A 22,989-nucleotide genomic window follows, 5' to 3' on the forward strand; every position below is an offset into this window, starting at 1 on the left:
TCTGATCCTATATCAGTACTTAGAGGATATCTCCTTCCTGTCATGTGCCAAAGGAAGGGGATATCCTTCAAGTATTGATATAGGATATCAGTACTTGGATGCAGACAGGAGTTGATGCAAGCATGATCTCTGATGGATTTGTTCTAGTGCCAAGTGTAGCCTCCATAACTGCCTGCACCCTTAGGCCAGGAAGCTGGATGCCATAACAGGGCCATGCGTTCAGTGTGGGTGACAGGCAGCAGGTTAAAGGATGAGTAGCACTGCAGGTGAAATGCAAGTGGTGTTGCATGTGGAGGCAACACAACAGCAAGGGATCAGGTAAACTTGTTTCAGGGCTGAGAGGTACATAAGCAACTCAAGAGGGCTTTTTAATCACTAATGGATGATGTGGCTCACGTAGATGTACAGTCCCTTTATTACAGTGCCAGTTTTGCTCTGTGAAATGGAGTGTGAAGATTATCTTCTGTTTCCAAACAACCTGAGAGGCTCAGTTACCAAGTAACTGGTTATTTTTATTTCTTGTTTTCTGTGACAGATAAAGCAATATTACTTGCCCCAGCCAGACCTCCTGCCTCCATTGAAACTTGAAGGATGTATTATGGCTCAAGGAGATCAAATCTTTCTGCAAGAACCGCTGGTAAGAGCTACAGGCCACAGCTGCAAGCTCATCTGTTCCATAGCGTTTTAGTTGTGCTGCTACATGAGCTGAATACCTTGTGTTTCTTCAGCTTTTTCTAGCCTGGAGCAATTCTTTTAATGACAGTAGAGCTGGGCATCTCACCCCTGCCTCAGGCTATCTATTAGAGCTCCACTTGCATAGTGGTTTAGGTGACCTGTGTGAAAAATGCTCTAGGAATAGTGTAGCTCTTTTACACTCTCTTGAACTCACCCTAGGCTTTTTGTCTCTCCTTTAACTTAATTCCACATAAAATAGTCCTGTGGTGTGTATGTGTAACAGGGGGAAGAATCTGCCCTTTGGTTTTGCTCTTTTGAAATTGTTGGAGATGAGACCTCAACAATTCCTTGGATTTCCAAGGGAACAAATTCAGATTAGTCACTGTGTTTTCCCCTAAGGAAGCTTCTGTGCTGTGCTGCAGTAGCACACCCAGGAAGAGAGCACACACTTCAGCTAGAGTGAGAGCCCTTTTGGAGTTCCCTTTCCATCTCCTTCAGCAGATGAGGTGAATGGGTTGAGGGAGTGGTGGGATTTAAGTCTTTGCATCCTGTATAGCCAAGCTCAGGCAGACATTGAGGCTAGGGCAGGGTAGCTGTGTGTAGGATTAAGCATCCCCACGTTTCCAGAATAAGGCATGTTCTTGGGACTCACATGAACCCCTGAAGGCATCTTTTTGCCTCCAGCTATGATAGTCTGGCCTGTATCCCCTCATGCCAGTGACCTCCAGCTAGAAGGCTGAGTGTGACTGTGTGGCTGCTTCCTTCAGGCCCATCTGCTCTGCTGTATCCAACACTGTCTTGCCTGGTATAAGAGCACTGTGCATCTCTGCCAAAGAGCTGATGAAGATGACGATGAGGAGGAGGATGTGGGATTTGAGCAAAACTTTGAAGAGATGTTAGAATCTGTCACACGACGAATGATCAAGAGCGAGTTGGAAGACTTTGAACTGGTAAATCAGATTCTCAGCTTGACTCAATGGAAGATGAGACTGAGTTCTTGTCAGGTTTTGAGAAGATTTTTCACTTGTTTCCTTTACCTCTTAGGATAAATCGGCAGATTTTTCTCTGTCTTCTGGTGTCGGTGTAAAGAATAACATTTATGCCATTCAGGTGATGGGAATTTGTGAGGTCCTGATTGAGTACAATTTCAACATAGGGAATTTCAGGTAAAACATCAAATCTTGCCCTCCAGCACTAGCTGTGCCTGCTCTTCGAAGTACAGCCTCATTGCAAGTGCAGGGTAATAGTGCCAGCACAGATTTAGAAGGGTGTTTTCTGAGTGTCAGTGGCTCAAACATTCACAGAACGTTGAGGAGTGGCTTGTGTTGCGGGAGATAGGATGTGACATTTTGTAGAGGAGCAGGTTAAGGAGGAATGGATGAGGCGTACTCTGTTAGGGAGATGGGGAGATGTCATATGTTATGCTTTATCATTTAGAAAGTGCCATTGTGTAATTTGGTAACTGAAGCTTCAAATGGGAAACTGTAAGACTGGATTTTCTCCATTAATGCTTTCTACTACGGTTTTGCAGCAAGAACAAGTTTGAGGATGTCCTAGGCCTGTTTACGTGTTACAACAAGCTCTCTGAAATCCTGAAGGAGAAAGCTGGAAAGAACAAATCTAACTTTGGTAACAAAACTCCACGGAGCTTCCTGTCCATGGGTTTTGTATCTACTCTGCTCACAGCTCTGTTCAGGTGAGAAGCAGTCACATCTGGAGTAGCTTTAAGGTCTATTAACACACTGCTTTTGTGTTGTCTGCATGCTGGCTGCCTTGTGCACTGCATACAGGGTACAGGCACTGTAATTTCTGTACAAAGCACGCATGGTAACAGCGCTTGTCTGGAGAGCATCGTAGTCCAGGCAGGAACCAGAGCTGGTCTTGACAAACCAGCTTGTTTGGGCCTTGCTTGAGACTTGCAAGACCTCAGAGAGTCTCTTCTCTTCCAGTCCTGGGCTGTTCCCCAGACAACAAACTCCAGTTTGAGCTGTATGGAACAGAGCCAGGAATCAACTGAAACCATGTCTGTATATTTGGAAAGGCTGGTGGAACTCTATCCTCCGAGTGTTCACTACAAGCTACCAAAAAAAGGGTCTTTTCCACCCTGAATCCAGCTATGATTTTATTTGTTAATACATATTTAGGTTTTGAATCTCTGTGCTTTTTGAGTGCATGCTCAGTTCTCTTGACAGTGCTCTTGATTCTTCAGGGACAATGCTCAAAGCCATGAGGAGAGCCTGGCAGTCCTGCGCTCCAGCATGGAGTTCCTGCGCTATGCTGTCAGTGTAGCTCTGCAGAAGGTGCAGCAGCTGGAGGAGACGGGACAAACGGATGGACCAGACGGACAGAATCCTGACAAGATGTTTCAGAACCTGTGCAAAGTCACGCAGTGAGTCGCTGTGGCACGTGGAGACAGCAGCAGCACTGAAAAGCAGCAATGCATTTTGAGGATTTCTGATTCTCAAGTAGGGTTTTGAAAGAAGAATGCAGTCTGTAACTGTTTCAAACAGTTATTATTACTGGGTTGAGATCATTGCCTTTCTTTGCTCCTGAGAAATCAAGTGGAGGCAGTGCAGTTGCTGTGCCAGAGTGAGTGATACAGCTCTAATAATGGTACTTGGCCTGGAAGAACCAAACACCATCAAACTCTCATTTTCAGCCTCTTTGTGACTTTTGGTTCATCGCTCACTGTCACAGAGGAGGTAGGATTGTTACAGGCTGGATTCTTGAGGCCTCTGGGATGCAATAAAGTTAAAATTCACTTCTAGCTAAAGTATAAGACAGATGTAAGAGAGACACAAGCTTTAGAAAACGTTTGTTCAGGACTTTTGCAAGATGCTTGAAGACAATCCTGCATCTAATCCTTTGGAAAGCCAAGAATGTTAACCATGTAAATGTCTTTTGGGATCTAGGTCATATCTGCATGGGGTCTTTTCAGATCCCAGTCAGCAGAGAGCACAAAATGCAAATTACCCCTGCCATGAATAATGCCCGTTTTGTGTCTTGCCCCAAATAATAGAGGCTATTTTTGTTGCGGTCATTAGGACTACATGTGAGCTACATGTTTTGTGTGATTGGACGTTGAAATAGAATAAGATCATCTGTGCAGGAGACAGAACTAATGAGAAGAAAGGAGAGGGAACAAAAAAGGGAAGAAGTGGGCTTAGGGGAGCAGCAAAAAAGATGTTTGCCTACAAATAGAAGAGTCTCCTTTGGGCCAAACAATTTTGCTTTCTTCAAAGCTTTTCACTTCGCTTTGCCTGCCTTTACCTTTCTGGTTTTATTACTAGAGAGCCCTATAGTGATATCTGACATTTCACGAGACTCAAACTGCCAAGAGAAAAGCTTTTTGTCACTGACAGATTTGACACCAGTGGTCAGTGTGTGGGTAGTTGGAGACAGAAGGAAAGGCCAGGTGGAAGAAATGAGTGTATAAAGATGGATTTGAAATGGGATTGGAAGGTCCCTTGGGACCTGGAAAGAATTAAATTATTTAGCCGTGCAGGAAGAAAGCTGTAGCTGTTTTGCTGACATTGAAACAAAATCTTCTTAAAAATTGATTTCTTCTCCCTCCACTTTCCTATAGGAAGAAGACATTCCAATTTAGTCATAGTTAAGATACAATCCAAAGAGTAGAATCTGTGATTAGCCCTGTTCTAGCTCATGCACTGTGCAGCCAGCTTTACTGGAGCATGTGATGCTAACTCATCTCCCGTCCTGTAGGGTTCTGCTTTGGAGGTACACTTCAATTCCCACTGTTGTTGAAGAGTCAGGGAAGAAGAAGGGCAAAAGCATTTCACTTCTGTGCTTGGAAGGTTTGCTGCGGATCTTCAACACAGTGCAGCAGCTCTACTCTGCCAGGATCCCCCAGTTTCTACAAGCCCTGGGTAGGCACATGGTACAACTCTGTTCTGGTTTCTGGCCTTTGTTTTCCAGCCCATCCGTAGGTAGGTGGGGACCCTTTATCCATAACTAGAGAGAGAAGGGTCTGCTCCTTGTCTCTCAGTAACAAGGTGGGTTTAGTAGCATTGATTTTCACACCAGAGGCAAGTTCCAGACATCTCTTTACCTGCTTTTAGAGAGCTGTCAGTCGGCAGAGGATAGCTGGGTTCTGATATAGCACTGGTCTATTTGAAGTTTGTCTTTAACACATTTCTGTGCTCAGCACGGTTCTGCAGTCTGTATTCCTCCCTTAGCTGTGAGCACTTGCAGTCTTTGCCACTTTTGGAAATAAATCCTGTATTCTGCTCTTGGCATTTAGCTTTTTTCTGCACCTCTCTGTCTCTGCCAGATATTACTGATGGTGACGCAGAAGAAACGGATATTAATGTCACAGAGAAAGCTGCCTTCCAGATCCGACAGTTTCAGGTGAGTACCACTCTGTGCTGTGAGTGTTCCAAAGGACTGGTGATTCTGGCAGAAAACACTGCTTGCTCTCTGCTGCTTGACCACAGGCTTGAGTGTGTGATAGGAAATGTGACACTGATTCACTCTCAGTTCAGAAGTTTCCCATCCCTAAGGAAGGTTTCTTCGGGGTGCTATGCAGAGCTGGATTGAAGCGCACATGTATTAAAAGGCTCCTTCAGTGCAGGATAAACTCGCCCAAGTATTGTACAGGTCACACTGAGTCATATGCAGGCCTCTGTGTAAGAACTCATAAAACCCAGTACTTGCTCTTTAGAAGAGTCCTCTTTTTACATTCATTCTTTGTCATTCTCCTTGTTGCTGATTCTTTTATCTGCTGCAGCTTCTGGTTATTTGCTTCTTAAAATGGCCCTGCAACAAGCATGCAGGCTCAGGGCCCCTGCCTTTCCTTCCCATGATCAGAGGTCCCTGGTGAACCAGTTCAGCAGTTCTGAAGATGACTTCAACTCCAAGGAAACGCAGTTGCTCATCACAGTTCTCTCCACTTTGTCCAAACTGCTGGATCCAACCTCTCAGCAGGTACTTGACAGCCTTCCTGGGGTGGCAGGGATGGATGTTGTGGCCATGGGTGTGAGAAGAACATGATCAGATTGGTCTTACATCTGAGGGCTCTGACGTGTGCGCTTGTTCTGCCTTCTCCTGCAGATCACACCATGGCAAAGGGGCAGTTTTGTTACATCGCCAAGCATTTGAGACATTAGGAAGAAATTCTTTACTGTGAGGGTGCTGAGGCGCTGGCACAGGGTGCCCAGAGAAGCTGTGGCTGCCCCATCCCTGGCAGTGTTCAAGGCCAGGTTGGACGGGGCTTGGAGCAACCTGGTCTAGTGGAAGGTGTCCCTGCCCCTGGCAGGGGGTTGGAACTGGATGAGCTTTAAAGTCCCTTCAACCCAAACCAGTCTGTGATCCTATGATTCTCCTGTCACACACCTGCACAATTAAGAACACTTTGTTTTCCCATCCCATTCCTGCACATTCTGATTCTGTTTATGGACTCCTGGACTCTGACTGACTTGTTTGCTTGAGTAGGGACTGCTAACAGAGCCTGGCTTTGGCACAGCTTCCGCTTGGGAATAGAGGCAGTCAAGGCCAGCAGACTTGTGACGAGTCCAAATTGGCTGGGTGCCTCATGCCTTCCATTCAAGGAGGCATTTTCTAAATGTGCCCCAATTTTAGAAGATAGGAACTGCACTAAAAGTGTGCCAGAAGTCTGGAGTCATCATTTACCTTAAATTAAATGGAGCTGTTACTCTGTCCAAGGGAATGTATAGCTATTGCCCTGTCCTGGATCTCAGCTTTTCACTTGTTAGCAGGTTAAGTGTCCCTTGTGGAACTTCACAGGGCATGGCTGGGTGCCTTTCTGCCAGGAGGAGCCTCTTCTCGTCTTTGTTTGCTGTGATTCATTGTTCTGCTTTAATATTAGTAGTAGTAGTAGTAGTGTTAGTTTTGTGCTTTGACTTCTGTTTCGAAGCCATGATCTGTTTTCTCCCCTTCTGCAGTTCCTTCAGTTCCTGACTTGGACAGTCAAAATTTGCAAAGAAAATGCTCTTGGTAAGTAAGCTTGGGGGAACATGTTTAGATGTGATGTCAGATATTAGACCCTTGGATGCTCTGCTGTTGTCTGTCCTGTTTTTACCTTTGTTACAGAAACATTCAGGTCTCGTTCTGTGGTAGATTGCCATGACACTGTGGTTATTAGCACAAGTATTGAGGAAGAAACTCTCTTATCTCTGTAAATAGTGTTACTGAAGAAAGAGAAGCCACTTTCTTTTTCTCTCTTGTTATTTAGCACTTCTGTTGCTCAAATCAAGAGATTTATACTCTGGAAAGATGCTACTCTTGCCAGAGTTCGTATTGTGCTTCTGGTCATCATTTTTCTATGAGCTGAGGGTTCCAGTGTGCCATACTTCCCCTTGCAGTGTTATATGGGATGCCCAATGTTGTAAACTGTGCTTTTGTGACTATGGTGTTTTGATGGGATTTTCACCACCTGAGTGTTGTTTCTGGGAATGCAGACTGTTAAATTCACACTGAATCCGAGGCGTTCCCTCACGGGATGTCTGATGTTCCTAAATAGCTAGGGGAGCTCTGCACCTGGTAATGGGCTGTGTTTCCTTCCCCACAGAGGATATCTCTTGCTGCAAGGGTTTGCTGTCTCTGCTCTTCAGCCTCCATGTTCAGTACAAGAGTCCTGTTGGTCTGCTGCGTGAGCTTGCACAAGACATCCATGCTTGCCTGGGAGACATAGATCAGGTATGATGTAGAAGCAGCCTAACTCCTCATCACTTACTGCTTTCAGGGCAGAACTGAGTGCATCTCTGGTGCAAACTGTGTGACAGCAACTAAAGCTTTACTCAGCAGAATTTGTTTTCTCTCCTCCAACCAGGACATAGAACTGGAGAGCCGGTCCCACTTTGCCATAGTGAATGCCAAGACTGCAGCCCCTACTGTCTGTGTGAGTGAAAACAGTGTGCATGGAACAACCCGTAGTGCCCAGGGCTGCTCTGCTACAAGTGGTTTGTAGGCGCCTGTTGTGCCAAACTCCTCCAAAAACCTGTTTTGTTATTTGTGGTCCTGTGTTTAGCTGCTGGTTCTGGGTCAGGCAGATAAAGTCCTTGAAGAGGTGGATTGGCTTATCAAGAAACTCACCAGTCTGGGATCAGACGTGTCAGGTAATATAAGTGTTTCTCTTCTTAATGTTGCACCTCTGTTAGAAACAGATGGAGAGCAAAAAGATGTGGAGATTTTAAGGTAGCATCATCTGAGGTCAGATTAAACTCTCCCTTGAGCTTGTTCCACATGAACAATGTAAGACAGTGTTGTCACAAAGTCCCTCAAGTGATTACTTTTCCTGTTCCACACTGGTGCTTTGTGCACCAGACACAAAGGTGGTCTTTTGTGCCTCCCATCTGCATAATTGGATTCACTAGACACACATTCACGAAGTATTCATCTCTTTCTTCTAGAAGAGTCTTCTCAAGCATCAAACCAAACCCAGGCTCTGGAGAAAGGTGTAATTCTGCAGCTGGGAACTCTGCTGACAGTTTATCACGAGCTGGTACAGACAGCACTGCCTGCAGGGAGCTGTGTGGACATGCTGCTGAGAAGCCTCAGCAAGACATATGCAATTCTCACCTCCCTCATCAAACATGTGAGTGCTGCTGTGCTGACAGTGGGCTGGCTGGGATCTAAAAACTTGTTCCCTTTCTGTTGCAGCAAGCTCAGAGTGACCCCTGGCAGTAGCTATGCTCAGGACTGAGCTGTTGATCTCGTCCATGAGCTGAATCCCTATTCCATTGGCTTTCATGCCCTCAATTTCATGACCTTTCTGAGCAGCAGTAATTGTGTTGATGGAGATAAAGAGCTTCTCTCCAGCTGAATTTGGCCATGCATGGCTTGGAGTGGTTCTTCCCAGTGTATCTCGTAGGCTCCTCTGCATGCAGCTGTGTGCCACACTGAGGGCACTAGGAGTGTTCTTACAGTGCTCAGCAGTCCTGCCCCTGCCTCTCATTCCCATCTAAGGCTCGAAGCATTGGACATGGGGGAACTGGGCCACAAGAACAGGCCAATGGATCTGGTTTGAGACAAGGTGGTGAATGCCATAGGTTATAGCAGCCGTTGGGGAGGATAGTTTTTGCAGATCCTGCCCTCCCCACTGTGCCATTGGGTGAGCTGCTTTGAGCCCTGCCTGGAAATACAGGCTGCAGAATGGGAACAGCCTCCCTAGAAGAAACTCTCTCATGTTTTTCTTGCAGTATATCCAAGCTTGCCGCAACACCTCAAATACGATTCCAGGAAGGCTGGAAAAGCTGGTGAGTGTGAGCCAATTGCTGGAGGAAATGGCTCATTGCCTTGAGATAGGAGTAACACCGACCTCTGCTTCCTTCTTTGCAGGTGAAGCTCTCAGGTTCCCATCTGACCCCACAATGTTACTCATTCATTACTTATGTACAGGTAAGGCCTAAATTAACAAGCAAAATCAGAGTCAGGCAGTCTGATGCCGAGTGGTGTATCAGCTGCACTGCATGGGCACCTTTGGGGATTATTAATCTTCTTGACATGACTTGAGTTTCTTATAGTTCAAGCTTTACTGTGTCAAATAATAGTATAAGGCATTTCAGCACCATTGGGACTGAGCGTGCTGATTTCTGCTTGAGCAGGGAAGGAAGAGTGTTTGAAGAGCTGAGGTTTAGTTTGGTGGGAGTTTTTTTGATGAGATTAATACTGCTTTTAACCACAATGGCAAATAAAGGTCAAGAACACTGCAGTCATCACGGTGTAAAGTGATGTGGGTGCCAAAGACTGCAGTGCTGAAGACTGGATTTAGCTGCTTGAAGAGGAATTGGGTATGTGAGTGAGGACCCCAGGAACTGTACAACAGGCATGTTGGGGAAACTGTATCTTCTCACACACATTTCTGAATGTATAGGTCACGAAATTAGCTTTTCTTTCCTTCTTTTTTTGAGATTCCATTTTGAGATTCCCAATTCCATCTTTCCTGTATCTGAGCTGGTAATGCTGTTAGCTAGTCAGAGCTAAGACTTCTCTGGCCCTACTTAGCTGGCCTTTCTTCCCTGCTTACCTTCTAATGCCACATCTTTTGGCATCCTCCCTCAGAACATCCACAGTGAGAGTTTAAGCTTTGCAGAAGAGAAGAAAAAGAAGAAGGCTGAATCTGCTGCAGTCTCCACAGTCATGGTAAGATAGACTTACTCTCCATTAGCACATGGGCTGCAGCTGAACTTGGCATCATACCTCAAGGTGTGTTGTTACCTGAAGTGGCTTCTTATAGATCACCAATGGCAAATTGTCATTTGGGCCTTTAAGTAAAAATCAAATTGAATCTGCCTTAACTTCAGAGAGAAGCCTAAGAGAACCCAAGCAAAAGGTATAAAAACCAACCACACAATAACAACAACAAAGCCACCTTCATCAAATACAGCCTAAAAGCTCACACACATGAAACAAAGGTCAGCCCCGTCATGTTCATCGTTCTAAATCTGATCTATCCCACTCTGTTCTGCATTTCAGGCTAAGGTGCTTCGGGAGACCAAGCCCATCCCAAACCTAATCTTTGCAATAGAGCAATACGAGAAGTTCCTTATCCATCTCTCCAAGAAATCAAAGGTAAGGCAAAGCAAAGCTCTTCTATGACCACAACTAAGTGGGATCAGTGGCAGGGTAGAGGTTATGGCTGGGCTGCCTTTTAAAATCCCTATTAATGCTCAAGGATCTCACACTTCACGCAGACTTTGCCCAAGCTCCTGGCCCACTGAATTGCTACCACACTGGTACCAGCAAGTGTCAATGGCAATAGTGCCTGTGACCTGATCTCAGATGGTTTGTGGTTGAGCAGAAACTTCCACAGCCTTCCTCACCCCCTTTTCCCCAGCCTGTCTATAAGCAGGAGAGAAATGTACCACGATGAGGGACTACATAAGAGTAACTGGTAATCACTTGGCTTTTAGGAAAACAAATGGGCCACTGGATCACATGGGGGCAGGTGGGTTTTCACCTACCTTTTGCTTCAGTCCTGTGTTATTGCTGTGATGGCCTCAGTCCTAGTGCTGTGCAAAGGACTAGGCAGGGTTGAAAACTAAACAGAGACGCTGCTGGCATAATGTCCTCTCCCCCTGGTTTCACCTTCGTTTCTGCAGGTGAACTTGATGCAATATATGAAGCTAAGCACCTCCAGGGACTTCCGCATCAATGCATCCATGCTAAACAGCACGCTGCAGGAGCACAGCACAGAGGATGCTGAAAATGAGCCTGACAACGACCAGGTCAGAACTCATTTAGCTGCTTTTACCAACAGCTTTACCCTTCTTCTGAGACCAACTGGCTGCAGGTACATGTGAAATCAGGAACTCTGTATCAGCTTAGCATCAGCGAGAGCTAACCCAGAGAAGACAAAGGAGTGAACAGGCTGGCTATGATCCCCAACAGTCCAGCCCTCTGCCTTGAGTGACCTTTATTTCCATGCACCAGTTCTCTGTATCTCTGGGCTTAGGGAAGTGAGACTGTCCTCAGCAAGCACAGAGGTGTCAGTGTTACCTCTGAGGACCTCCTGCCTGCCCAGGATCAAATGTTTGTGCATGATGCAAAGCAGTTTTGCATCCAGGTTGACTTCTGTAGATAAGCAGCTGGCAGGACAAACACTGCAAAGCATCATAATCCTCAGACCCATCTCTACTAGATAGTGCTGGTAAAGGTAACACAACCTGTGCTGGATAAAAGGAAATAAGCAATTTACTTAACTGATTGTCCAGGTTTTTATTGGTGGTTTTGTCCATACTTTCCTGAGTGTTTCAACAAACCAAAACCCAGCACAAGCAGTCCCTGTCTTGTGCCACTGATAACTGGTCTAAGTTCCAGCATGAACTGAGTGAAGTCCACAGGGAAAGTCTCAGTGGGTGAGAGGAGTCCCATATTCAGGCCATATTGTTAGGAGGAAGAAGAGCTAAATCCCGTTCTGCACATCCAGTTTCTTGCCTTAGGTAAACTTTCCCTAATCTATCACACACAAACAATCACAGTCTGTACTTCTTTCTCCCTCCCCTCTCCAGAGCAACACAGCAGAGCAGACAGATGAGAACCAGGAACCCAAAAAGAAGAGACAGCGAAGAATATGAGGCTTGGGGTTGCTGCTGCTGCCTCCTTCCACAGTGCCTGGTCTGGTCTTGGAGAGCTGCTTGTATGGAGAGGATGAGTTATTGTTTCTCTTGCCAAACACTTACCACTTCTTCCTTCATGGCTGTGCAAGCATGACTGGCCCCTGTCTCAGGTTTTATAGCTGGCTGCTGCTCTTAGAAGCGCCTCTGCTCTTCCAGTGTGCTGCTATCACCATAGTCCTCCTCGGGAGCATCCCTTCTTACAGCAAAAAAGAAACAGGGTGACCAGGATCAGTCCCTGCCAAAGATCTCCTGAAGGCCAGCCGGCCTCTGGCACGCAGGCTGGACACTTGTCATTGTGGCTCTCTGGCGTCATCACTTCTTCTCCAGCGAACCTTTGGTTATTTCAATTAGCTGATAGATATCCAGAGCTTCTCCTGGAAGACAACGGGACAATCAGTTCCCTACATGCTGCAGTACACTCAGTCTGTGTAACATGACAGCAACCGTCACGATGTGCTTTAGTTCAGTGCATGTAGCACAAAAAGCTCTCAATTTATTCCAACTTGTTTTGGGTGGTGGTGTGAAAGTAGGAAGCAGCACCAGTAGGAAGCTGGAACCACGAACAGTCCTGCCTTGGAGTGGAAATTGCTGCTGTCACCTCTCCAGGAAGCAGAGAGGAGACAGCGTCCTCAGGCAAAGCAGGTTTTGCTGTTAAGTTGTTGTTGCCCCTTATGTGATGCACTTGTTTAATTTGCCTTGTTCTTGGTGAGAACAGAAGTGCCCTTTTTGCCCACATAACATGAATCCTGTTACCAAAAGCACGCTTTGCCTGTAAGGCTCCTAATAAAGTTTACCTAAGGTAGAGTGTCTGATGTGTTCCATGACAGAATGACTGCTTATGCCATGTGCTCTGAGCTGAGGAGGGATGTGCAGAGGGGATTACAGAGCCGTTGGCTCACACAAACACCGCTCACCTTGTGGGATGCCGTACTTCTTCTCCATCCCTGTTGGATTTGATGGTGTTGTGCAGCTCATGGTCACCTCCTTCCTTAAGCACCGGTCAATATCCACTGTGCTAAAGAAAGCCACTGACTGTGGCAGGTCCTGGAGGCCCAGTTTGTAGGCAAACATGCACCTGCAAGAACAAGTAGACCCACCATATCACCCTGAGCCTTGTCACACCTGGGTCTGAGCAGCCACAGCTTCACTGGGCAGGTTACTGTGCACCCACGTCACTCAGGAGCTGCAACACAAGGTGCTTTTAAGCCCTGGGTAGCAGGAGGGTCAAGCAGCGCTGAAGATGTGGGAGGAACAGAATCACTGCACTTTGAGCCTCCTCATAGAGCAGGAAGAGTCCAGCCCCTCGCTGCTGGCTAATCCTCCAGGCAGAACACAGGCTGGGTTTTCCCAGCAGGAAGCCCTGTGCTTGCAGGAGCCGGCACAAAGGCAGGAGCCTGGGGGTGCCTGCCCCGCTGTGCCCGCTGCGCTGGCACAGGAAGGCTGTTTGCTCTATCCCTGCCTCACACAGGAGGAAACAGCCAGGCTTTGGCCAGCTCCCATATAACCAAACACCCCCCACAGCGCCGGGAAGGGGATTTGGCTGTGCCAGACGTAACTGAAGAGAGCCATTTGAGGTCAAGAGCTTATCTTTACATGGGGCAGGGAAGCAGCAGGAACACTCCATGCTGTAAAAGAGGCATCAGTGTTGGTGCTCACAGCAGAGAAAAGCCATTGCTTGAAGGCCAGGGGGAGACAAGGGATGGGAGTTCAGTCAAGGCCAAGGGCTGCTGCCATGCAATGGCCACAGACCTGACGGGAGCAGGAGGTGATGTGCTCGCATCCCAGCAGAGCAGAATGATAGACCCCAACCCTGCAGGAGCCAAAAGCTGATGCTGTCCCCCTCCTGCCAACACATTATCCCTGGAAAAGGAAGCCGAGCTCCATCGATAGCCACCCACATCACGCATGAAGGAATTACAACCCGCAGCGCTGCCAACGTCCCTTAAGCAGAAGCAAGCTCCTCTGCACCCGCCTGCTGCAGGCACAGCCTCTGCTGCCACCCCAGTCCCTGTCCCACCCCGGAGCCCAACCCCAGGGGCACATCCCACCTCGTGAGGAGGTTGGTGATCTGCAGGGCCAGGGCTGCCCGGTACCGATCCTGCTGCTGCACCAGGTAGCGCACCTCGTCGTGGATGCTGATGCAGAAGCGCCCGTTGATGTCGAACTCCTCGAAGAGCCACTTCATGGCGACCAGCATGAGGTGCAGGTAGTCAACAGCAGAGCTCTGCACCACCCAGTTCACTCTGCTGGTCAGAAACTGGTGAAAGGAAACACGGATGGATGCTAAGAGAGCACTGGGGTCCAGACAGAGGTCGCCTGTGAGAAGTCTGTTAATCTCAGGGCTGTTGGCTGGCATGCAGACAAAAGGGGCAATGGGTTTCCTGCATGGCTCTGAGCGCCTTCTGGGTCTGCAGCATCCAAGAAGGGCTGAACACGGGGTCACTCAGCAGCACAGAGCCGCATCCTTACCTCTCCCTTGGCCACGGCAGGCTCCAGGGCCCTGCTGATGTGACAGCCCAGCACCGGGGTCTGTGGGGAAGGGGATAAGGCGATGCTCTCCAGCTTGTTGAACATCTCCGACTCCGTGCCTCCAGCCCACACTCGCTGTTCCACCACGTTCCATTTCTTCTTATTCCGGGACCTGGCAGGGCAGAGGGGAGCGGTGCTGGGAGCATGGCAGGAGGCTGCAGGCCCCGTCTGAGAACCTCAAACACTGCCCCCAGTATGGAGCAGCCGGATGAGCCCCTGCAGCCTCCTGCTGCTCACTGGAGAGACCGAGAGCCCCAGATCAAACCTGCTCTGCCCTGGGGGAGCAGGAAGAGAGGATCGGGACCATCCAGCCCCACTTCCCTCCTCCGCCCATGGGGCTGCAGCTCCCTCCGCCTCACACCAGAGCCGTGCACGGCCCAAGCATCTCACCCCTTTGTGGCTTCTTTCTGGATGCGCTGGACATCCTGTGCCGACACCGATCCATCCTCCGCCCTGTCCACAGCCAGCTCCAGCTTATTCACCAGCCACTCCCCATCCTCAGAGAGGTGAAACCTGGAAGGGAAGAGCACCCTATAGTATCCTACGGGAACACCACCACCATCCCCATCCCGGCTCACCCCCGGGGGCAGCACCCACCTCCGGACACCCTTGGTGACCGCATACATCTGCTGAGCCTTCTCCCGCGCCTGCTGCTGCGTGAGCCGATGGTTGAACTGCATCAGCAGCCGCTCGGCAAAGGGCTGCCCGGCCCCGTAGATGCGCCCGTAGTTGAAGACCTTGGCGTGCTCCCGGCTGATGCCCACCGTGGCGGCGGTTTTGCTGTGCAGGTCCGTGCCGTTGCTCTTCTTGCCCTGCAGAGTCATCCACCCGAAGGCCGTGCAGCCTGCGGGGAGCGGAGCGGCGGTTGGGCACCGAACGGGGCCAGGCTTGGGGGTCACCCCACAGCCACCACCAGCCCGGCCTCACCGTGCATGCCCGCGAAGTGCGCCTCGCCCAGCACAGCGGCGATCCACAGCTCCTGCGAGTCCACGTCTGCGCCCACCAGGGAGTAGCCGGGAGGCACCTGGACCATGGCTTTGAGCTCGCTGCCCACCCGGTCGGCCTGCGGGACGCAGCACAACCCCTGCATGGCCCTGTCCTCCTCGGCAGCACAGGAGCAGAGCTCCTTCTGCCTGACCAGCGTTCCCCATGCGCCTGAGTTGTGCTCTCAAAGTCAAAGCCGGGTTTAACACACCTATGAGGGGCATCACCCACTTGGTTACTGCCCCGGGCTTGTGGAAGAAGAGGAGGCTGGGGAAAGACAGAAACCCGTGCTTTGGTGTTTTCCTCTTCTTTTACCAAGCAGTGAAGCTCTGAAGCCTCCTCTGACTCCTTCCCCTCTCCCAAAGCCAAAGCGCATCGGCAAGAGAAGGGCCCCAGCACCTCAAACCCCAGCATCCAGCCCCAGCTCATTTCGCACCGTTCCAACACACAGATCCCCACATCGGCCCGCAAGCTGTACCCGAGCGTTGCTGGCCGTCAGCCACGTGGGCTCCACCGCCCGGCGGGTGATGGTCCCTGCGGTCACCACCTGCGGCAGGATGGCTCCGTAATCATCCTCTTCATTATAGTCAGGATGCCTGGCACAGAGGTGAGGGTGAGCATCACCCTGCGGCAGCGCTCCCAGAGCAGGGCAGAGGGGACCACGGTCCCAGCCAGGGCTGTTCCTCCCCATACCTGGTCACCACGCGAGGCAGATCCCCCTTCTTCAGCCACACCACCATCTGCGAACTTGGGGGGGACACACGGCAGGTGAGACGCTGAGCCCCACACCACCTCCCCTGGCCACGACGCAGCCTCCATCCACAGGGATGCTGTGATCCGGTTGGAGGCAGCTCTCACCTGATCCGCTTGTGAGCGTTCCTCCAGAACGAGATCATTTTGTTGATCTCCAGGGCCCTGGTCCCGTGCGTGCGGCCCACAGCAGCCCGCAGGGTGCCGTCCTCCATCTGCGGCAGGAAGTCCTTGGCAAAAGGGCTGCCCACGTTGTTCTCATTCCCGTCCTTTAGCAGCAAAACAGGAGCCAGGGCTCAGGATGCCACCAGTCCTTACCAACAAAGGTCTGTGCATCCCCCGGCCCCAGCTACAGGGGTGCATGTCCACCACCCAAGTCCCACGGGACAAGACCACAGGGGTCCCAGGAGAGCTGCAGTGACAGGAAGGGGACACGGCTGCGCAGCAGGACCAGGGCAGGTGGGGTGCAGGGTGGCCGGGAATGGCCCCAGCAGCACCCAACTTGCCTTGTGAGGCAGCTTGAAGAACCAGCACCCGGGGATGTTGACGTCGTTGTAGGGACCATTGCCGTGGTGGTACGAGGGCTGGCTCCTTGGCTGCGCCGGCTTGCACAGCTCAGGCACCTCCTCCTGCAACCAGCGATGTGAGGTGATGCTGGGAACACTCCCGGGCATGGCAGGAGGGGGAAAGAGAGGAAAAAGGGACCAAGCCATCACCGCACCCCGCAGGAAACCCCCTTTACCTGCCCCAGGCTCTGGTCTGCTCTACCCGTTTTCTCCTCCATGTCCACCTCCAGCTGGCTCAGCTCCTCTGCCTGCGGCAGACAGACCATGGGGAAGCCAAGTCAAACACCAGCGCTCTGGTGATTTAACACGTATCAAAGGAAATCTGCTTCCAGCCCCTGGAGCCACACATGGGGCTGGTTTGCACACACACACGCAGAGGAAGGGCAGCTTCACATCTCCCTCGCATTCCCTCCATCCCTTCCTTCACCTTCTGCCATATCGTGCTGTCGTCCATCACCAGCAGCTCATCCTCCATAGCAGCCTGCAGCCCCTGGGGCTGCTCCTTGCCCTTCTCCAGGCAGTGCTGCCTGTACAGGCTCTCCATCACCCTGGCACAGGAGAGGGCAGACTTTGCACACACAGGTCCCAGAGCTCCAGGGCAGCACCCAGGCAGCTCCCAAACCCCTCCATGGGGCAGCCCCACGTTGGCACCCCACTACATCCCCCTTACCTGTGCGGGCAGGAAGGGCCCTCCGCTTCCGAGGGGGCTGCTGGCAGGTTGTCCCGCCGCCCCGGCACCAGGTAGCCCCATCCGTGCTTGTCCGAGTAATGGAGGGGGAACCCATCCCAGACCAGGCGCATCAGCTTCGGGGTCACCCTCATCTGCAGGCTGATGAGGCTGGGTCCCGGCACCCACCCCGGCTCCCCCAGGCGCAGGCACAGCTTGCGGTACCAGCTGGGGAGCAGCAGGGATGGGTCAGAGCGCGCAGGGCAAGCCCTTGGGGATACCCATGGCCCCCAACTCACCCCGGGTGTCCCGGCAGGTGCTGCAGCCTCTTGGGTTGCAGTGTGACCGTCTCCTTCAGGCGCTGCAGGCAGACCTGGCTCACAGCCTTCAGCTCCTCATCCTCACCAGGGGGACCAGGGTCTGGTGGGGCAAGGAGAAGACCTGGCAAAGAGTCCGCTGTGCCACCCTGCTATGTGGCCCAGCACGGGGACGCTGGCACGTGATGCTTCACACTACCAGCACCAGCAAACCATGTCCCTTCATCTGGGCACCGACGGGAAGGTGGCCCTTGAGCATCCCTGGAGCATCCCTAATCCCCTGTGCTCACCTTCCTGCCACTCCTGCGTGGACCCCTCTGCACCCATCGCTGCCAGGGAGGTTTTGCTGTTACCATCCTGATCCTTCTTCTTCTTCTTCACCGGATTCTTCTTCTGCTTAAACTCCTGCGTGTCCCACTCGAGATCCCAGAGCCAGGGGTCATCCTTGTACCTGCCAACACACCACTGTCACCGCACAGCGCTGCTCCCATCCCCAGCGCCCACCCACAGCCCCCCACGGTCTCCATCCTGTGAGCAGCAGGACCTGCACCCCCAGCCCACGGGTACCTGTCCTCATGCAGCAGCTGGCAGGCATCATTGGCCAGGTTCATCAAGGACTTCTTCATCTCCTTCTGCAGCTCCTCATAGATGCCCTGAGCATCGTCCAGGTACCTCTTCCAGTTCCCATTGACAGGCAGGTAGGACACCCCCATCTCCAGCATCCCTGCAAATGTCACAGGGTGGGGGCACCTACAGCCCAAAGTAGCAAGGAATTAGACGTCTGCTGGAGGGGATTTGCCCTATGACAGACACGAACGTGTCTTCACCCCACACAACCCTCGATGCTCTTCTCTTAAACCCATAAGGATTCCTGTTATCTCCTGCCTGCCCTGGACATCAACTGCTGCCCTAACACCCACCCTGTGCAATAACCCCAAAGCTGCATCACTCCGAGCTGCCTCATTAAACCTGCTCACCTCCTCCAGCCACTCTGTGCTGCTTTTTACTCCTCCTCACCTACAACACAGGGATCTGAAGTCCCTCCTGGAAAGGGGTTCAGGGCCACCCAGTCTCCTGCCACCATTCCAAGGATCAGAGGGGCCATATCCCAACCCCAGAGGGATCCCCCTGCAGCCCCTCGGCCACCACCAGCCAGAGCTGGGCGGCCCTCACCTCTCCATGAAGAGCGGCAGCTGCTCCTGGAACACCTCATGGGTGGCCTGGACGTCACGGGCACAGTAGGACATCAGGTCCTGCGGGCACAGGCAGGTGAGGGCAGGGAGAGCAGGCACCCCTGTGCCAGCGCAGGGCAAAGTGCTGTGGGGTGGTCCCAGCTCCATGCACACAAAGGGCAACAAAACGGGAATGACCCCATGAGCTCCTCGCACCCCGCTCCCATCTCTGGCTCCTGCTGCCCATAGGGATGTTGGGATGGAGCACCTCCCGTATGAAGACAGGCTGAGGAAGTTGGGGCTGTTCAGCCTGGAGAAGAGAAGGCTGCATGGAGACCTCATAGCAGCCTTCCAGTATCTGAAAGAGCCTGAAAGGACACTGGAGAGGGACTCTCCAAGAGGGACAAGGTGGGACTGAGTTCAAACTTAAACAGGGGAAGTTTAGACTGGATATAACGGGGAAGTTCTTTCCTGTTAGGGTGGTGAGGCACTGGAATGGGTTGCCCAGGGAAGCTGTGAATGCTCCATCCCTGCCGGTGTTCAAGGCCAGGTTGGACAGAGCCTTGGGCAACAGGGTCTAGTGCGAGGTGTCCCTGCCCATGGCATTAGAACTGCATGATCTTAAGGTCCTCTCTAACCCAACCCGTTCTGTGACTCTCGGGTCACCCCACCTGGAAGTGATTCCTGATGTCGGCCATGGTCCCCTTCACAAAGAGCTCCCGCGCCTCCTTCTCCAGCGGCTCCCCGCCGACATAGAGTGCATGCACATCTGCCAGGTTGTTGATGCTGCTGACGTGCACCCAGTCCCACGACGTGATCTGTGCACACAGTGCAGGACAAGGACCACACGCGATCAGGCAAAGGATGCTGCCGCTGCCCCGCTTTAAACCAAGACCTCCTCATCCGGAGCGCCCTGGGAGAGCTTTACCCCATCAGAGCTGCTCCAACAGCTCCCTCTTTGCCAGTACAGAAGCAATTGGTCCCATTACAGGATCAAGCAGCCCCTGTCACTCACCGCCACTGGCTCAGCTCCCTTACTCACAGCCGGCCCCTCCATTTTGCTGCGGGTTTTCTTGATGTGCTGCTTGACCTGCTGCAGCCCCTTCCTCTTGCCATGCTTGGCGGCCATCCAGAGGCTGCGCTGGAAGCCCGTCAGCCCCGAGATGGCCATGTGCATGCTCATGGTGTCGAGGAAGCGCACCCGGGAGCCCTGGGAATGCACCGGGGAGGGAAGAAAGAGAGTTCGGGAGATGCTGGGAAGAAACGTGCTGCCAAGCGTCCCGCAGCTGCCAGCAAGCACCGCTCTCTTCCTGCAAGACCCTGCTTTCGTCAAGGCACCCCTCTTTTGAGGGCCAAGAGCACCCCCAGTGCAGGCTGTCAGCCGCAGAAAGGCTCCTGCCACATCCCCATCTGCACGCCTGCAGCCTCCGGCAACCTTATGGGGTGCAGGAATATCTCCCTATGAAGGGACCCCACCTCGGCCTGCTCTGCAGGACAAGGGAAGCACAACCCTGGGGAACCTGTGCGGAACGAAACAACCCTGAAGAGGCAATGCAAAGGGTAACAGACTGCAGCTGAACACGAGGGTTACCTGGATGAGGTACTGCTCCTTGATGAACGCCCGGTCAAAGGCCACGTTGTGCCCCACCACCACTCGCTCCGGCCAGTCCCGCCTGCCGGCACAGCCAGCACCTGCCGGGCTCTCCAGGGGAATGAGGTCGGCCAGGGTGAGGTGGCTGGACCAGGAGTAGCGCTGCTCCAGCAGCCGCCGGCTGCACCACGAGTACCTGCGGGGGACACATTGCATCCCACAGCCATAGGAAATAAAGCAGGAGCTTCCTGGACCGAAAGCACCCACTGAGAGCAGGATCCCACCCAGAGCAGGGAGCTGAATGACCCGTGGACTCACATCACACACCCCAGAGCCACACTTTGAGGCTTCGCTATTATCCCCACAAGCCAGCAGTGGTTTGCGGGAATCACAGAATAGTTACGGTTGGGAAGGACCTTAAGTTCATCCAGTTCCAACCGCCTTATCATGGGCAGGGACACCTCACACTAGGCTCTGCCCAAGCTGTCCTTGAACACCGCCAGGGATGGAGCATTCACTGTGTCCTTGGGCAGCCCATTCCAGTGCCTCGCCACCCTAACAGTGAAGAATTTCTCTCTTGTATCCAACCTAAACTTCCCGTTTCAGTTTGAACCCATCACCCCTTGTCCTGTCACTACGGTCCCTGATGAAAGACCCCTCTCCAGCATCCTTGCAGCCCCCTTCAGACACTGGCAGGCTGCTATGAGGTCTCCCCAAAGCTGTGTGTGTCCCCCTGGCAACACCACCGGCCACACATCTCACCACGCGTGCGGTGAGACCGCCACGGCCATCGTCGGGCAGTGTCCATCAGCCACGCACACCTCCACGTCCAACACCACCGCCCGCTCCTCGGGGAAGTCAACGGCTTCCACCCGGCCGTCCGGGCCGTAGCGGGTCCAGCCGAGCTGCCATGCCCATTGCTCGGGCACAGGGGGCAGCTCGCACCGCAGCAGCTCGTTGGCCGCCTCCAGGTAGGGCAAGCTCTGCTTCTGCGCCAGGAGGCGGAAGTGCTCGTCGATGTTGTCCCCGTACATGCGGGGCAGCCGCAGGTCCACGTCGGGCAGCGTGGAGGTCTCCTTGCCCCACAGGTCGTGGCGCTGCAGGTGCTCCACGCTCCTCTGGATGTCCGTGGAGGAGTGGTACACGTGGGCCCCGCGGAAGATCTGCTCGTGGAGGGTCCTGGACAGCATCTGGATGTTGAGGGGGTTCATGCGCCGCTGGTCCTTGCCCGGCTTCTGGCTCGGGGCGTCCTCCGGCAGCGGGCTGCGGGCAGAGGAGCTGGAGGCGCACCGTCGGGGCTCGGCGGCACAGCCCCGCACTGAGCGCCTCCACAGCAGGCGCCTCATCCTGCCCGGCCCTGCGGATGTGCCCCAGCACGGGCCGGAGCTGCAGGGAGAGCAACAGCGCAGGGTGAGGGCAGTGATGCTGCGGGGCTGCCCTGCACACCGCACACCGCCCCCCCACCAAGGCATTCACATGGTGCAACAAGTCCCTGCAGGCACAGCCCTTACACAGCCGAGCACCCCCTTACGCAGCCATACCCCTCCTTACACAGCCGAGCACCCCTTTATACAGCCGAGCACCCCCGTACTCAGCCCAGCACCCCTTTATACAGCCGACCACCCCCTTATACAGCCAAGCACACCCTTATACAGCCGAGCACCCCCGTACTCAGCCCAGCACCTCTTTCTACAGCCGAGCACCCCCATACTGAGCCGAGCACCCCTTTATACAGCCGAGCACCCCCTTACGCAGCCAAGCACCCCCTTACTCAGCCGAGCACCCCTTTATACAGCCAGGCACACCCTTATACAGCCGAGCACCGCCGTACTCAGCCCAGCACCCCTTTATACAGCCGAGCACCCCTTTATACAGCCGAGCACTCTCATACTGAGCCGAGCACCCCCATACTTAGCCCAGCACCCCTTTATACAGCCAAGCACCCCCTTACTCAGCCATACCCCTCCTTACACAGCCAAGCACACCCTTATACAGCCGAGCACCCCCTTACTGAGCCATGTACCCTTACACACCTGTGCGCACCCCCTGCTCAGCCGCGCACACCCCTTACACAGCCGCAACCCCCCTTGCACAGCCGCGCACCCGCGCCCCGCACGCTCGTACCCGCTCCCGCCGCTCGCTGCCCGCAACCGGGCCCGGGGGCGGATCCAAACCGCGGCACTCGTGGGAGCTTCCGGCCGCGCTGACGTCCCGTCCCGTCCCGTCGTTCCCCCCCCCCCCCCGGCCGCGCTCATGGTACAGTCCGCCGGGCGTCGACTGAGTATGGCGAGGAGGAAGCCTGACGCAGGGGCGGCCGCGTGGCCTAATGGATAAGGCGTCTGACTTCGGATCAGAAGATTGCAGGTTCGAGTCCTGCCGCGGTCGAGCTGGAGCTCAATGGGGGTTGCCTATTTTGCTCCGCTCCCCCCGTGCTGTGGCCTTGGGGCCGGAACCGACGGCGGAGCGGGGCTGCTGCTTCCCCTGCCACCACCGGGGTCACCACACGCAGCCGTCGTGTTTTGCACCGTGTTTAACGGGAGAGGGGGAAACGCGGAGTGCGGCTGCGTACGTGGAGCCGGAGGCCGACCCGGACTGTGGCACGAGTGGGGCGGTCACAGCCGCAGCCGTGGGGAGCGGCAGTG

The 22,989-nt window shown here is 53.1% G+C and overlaps 2 protein-coding genes and 1 non-coding gene across 5 annotated transcripts in view; 2 read left to right on the plus strand and 1 right to left on the minus strand.

Moving 5' to 3' along the window:
• The window catches only part of FANCI (FA complementation group I), a 26,128-nt gene extending 13,555 nt beyond the window's left edge, over positions 1–12,573 (plus strand). For both annotated transcript variants that reach the window (XM_065687988.1, XM_065687989.1), the window contains 19 exons: positions 536–637; positions 1,443–1,625; positions 1,720–1,841; positions 2,207–2,371; positions 2,885–3,064; positions 4,399–4,562; positions 4,967–5,043; positions 5,503–5,619; positions 6,597–6,648; positions 7,223–7,350; positions 7,484–7,552; positions 7,682–7,769; positions 8,064–8,248; positions 8,853–8,909; positions 8,992–9,051; positions 9,715–9,795; positions 10,129–10,224; positions 10,755–10,880; positions 11,664–12,573. In XM_065687988.1, coding sequence (XP_065544060.1) covers positions 536–637; positions 1,443–1,625; positions 1,720–1,841; positions 2,207–2,371; positions 2,885–3,064; positions 4,399–4,562; positions 4,967–5,043; positions 5,503–5,619; positions 6,597–6,648; positions 7,223–7,350; positions 7,484–7,552; positions 7,682–7,769; positions 8,064–8,248; positions 8,853–8,909; positions 8,992–9,051; positions 9,715–9,795; positions 10,129–10,224; positions 10,755–10,880; positions 11,664–11,729 — 2,118 coding nt within the window. In that variant the 3' untranslated portion in view covers positions 11,730–12,573. The remainder of the gene's footprint in view (positions 1–535; positions 638–1,442; positions 1,626–1,719; positions 1,842–2,206; positions 2,372–2,884; positions 3,065–4,398; positions 4,563–4,966; positions 5,044–5,502; positions 5,620–6,596; positions 6,649–7,222; positions 7,351–7,483; positions 7,553–7,681; positions 7,770–8,063; positions 8,249–8,852; positions 8,910–8,991; positions 9,052–9,714; positions 9,796–10,128; positions 10,225–10,754; positions 10,881–11,663) is intronic.
• On the minus strand, positions 11,356–22,537 carry POLG (DNA polymerase gamma, catalytic subunit). 2 transcript variants are annotated; one of them, XM_065687992.1, is made up of 23 exons: positions 22,472–22,537; positions 21,110–21,733; positions 20,348–20,543; positions 19,799–19,966; positions 19,428–19,574; positions 18,758–18,837; positions 18,152–18,334; positions 17,875–18,035; positions 17,567–17,687; positions 17,271–17,495; positions 17,028–17,148; positions 16,777–16,848; positions 16,541–16,663; positions 16,143–16,303; positions 15,978–16,031; positions 15,763–15,880; positions 15,228–15,363; positions 14,898–15,144; positions 14,691–14,813; positions 14,241–14,412; positions 13,820–14,028; positions 12,686–12,846; positions 11,356–12,145 (listed from the first exon to the last, which is right to left on the minus strand). In XM_065687992.1, exons 2-23 carry the CDS (start codon positions 21,691–21,693, stop codon positions 12,084–12,086), a joined length of 3,624 nt encoding a protein of 1,207 aa, XP_065544064.1. In that variant the 5' UTR covers positions 21,694–21,733; positions 22,472–22,537; the 3' UTR covers positions 11,356–12,083. The 2 variants fall into 2 exon arrangements, with proteins under 2 accessions (XP_065544064.1, XP_065544063.1); XM_065687991.1 differs by having other exon boundaries at positions 19,772–19,966.
• A 122-nt stretch (positions 22,538–22,659) lies between these two features.
• TRNAR-UCG (transfer RNA arginine (anticodon UCG)) lies at positions 22,660–22,732 on the plus strand. The gene has a single exon. It is a non-coding gene; the product is annotated as a tRNA-Arg (tRNA).
• The last annotated feature ends 257 nt before the right edge of the window (positions 22,733–22,989 follow it).

This window comes from Lathamus discolor, chromosome 8 (assembly GCF_037157495.1).
Source record: "Lathamus discolor isolate bLatDis1 chromosome 8, bLatDis1.hap1, whole genome shotgun sequence".
In the NCBI taxonomy this organism is placed as follows: domain Eukaryota; kingdom Metazoa; phylum Chordata; class Aves; order Psittaciformes; family Psittacidae; genus Lathamus; species Lathamus discolor.

Coding starts and splice junctions, on each gene's coding strand:
- POLG (XM_065687991.1), bottom strand. CDS start 21,693: ATGAGGCGCCTGCTGTGGAGGCGCTCAGTGCGGGGCTGTGCCGCCGAG. Junction 18,838..19,427: donor ACATCAGGAATCACTTCCAG/GTGGGGTGACCC, acceptor CTGTGCCCGCAG/GACCTGATGTCCTACTGTGC. Junction 16,032..16,142: donor AACGCTCACAAGCGGATCAG/GTGAGAGCTGCC, acceptor GTCCCCCCCAAG/TTCGCAGATGGTGGTGTGGC.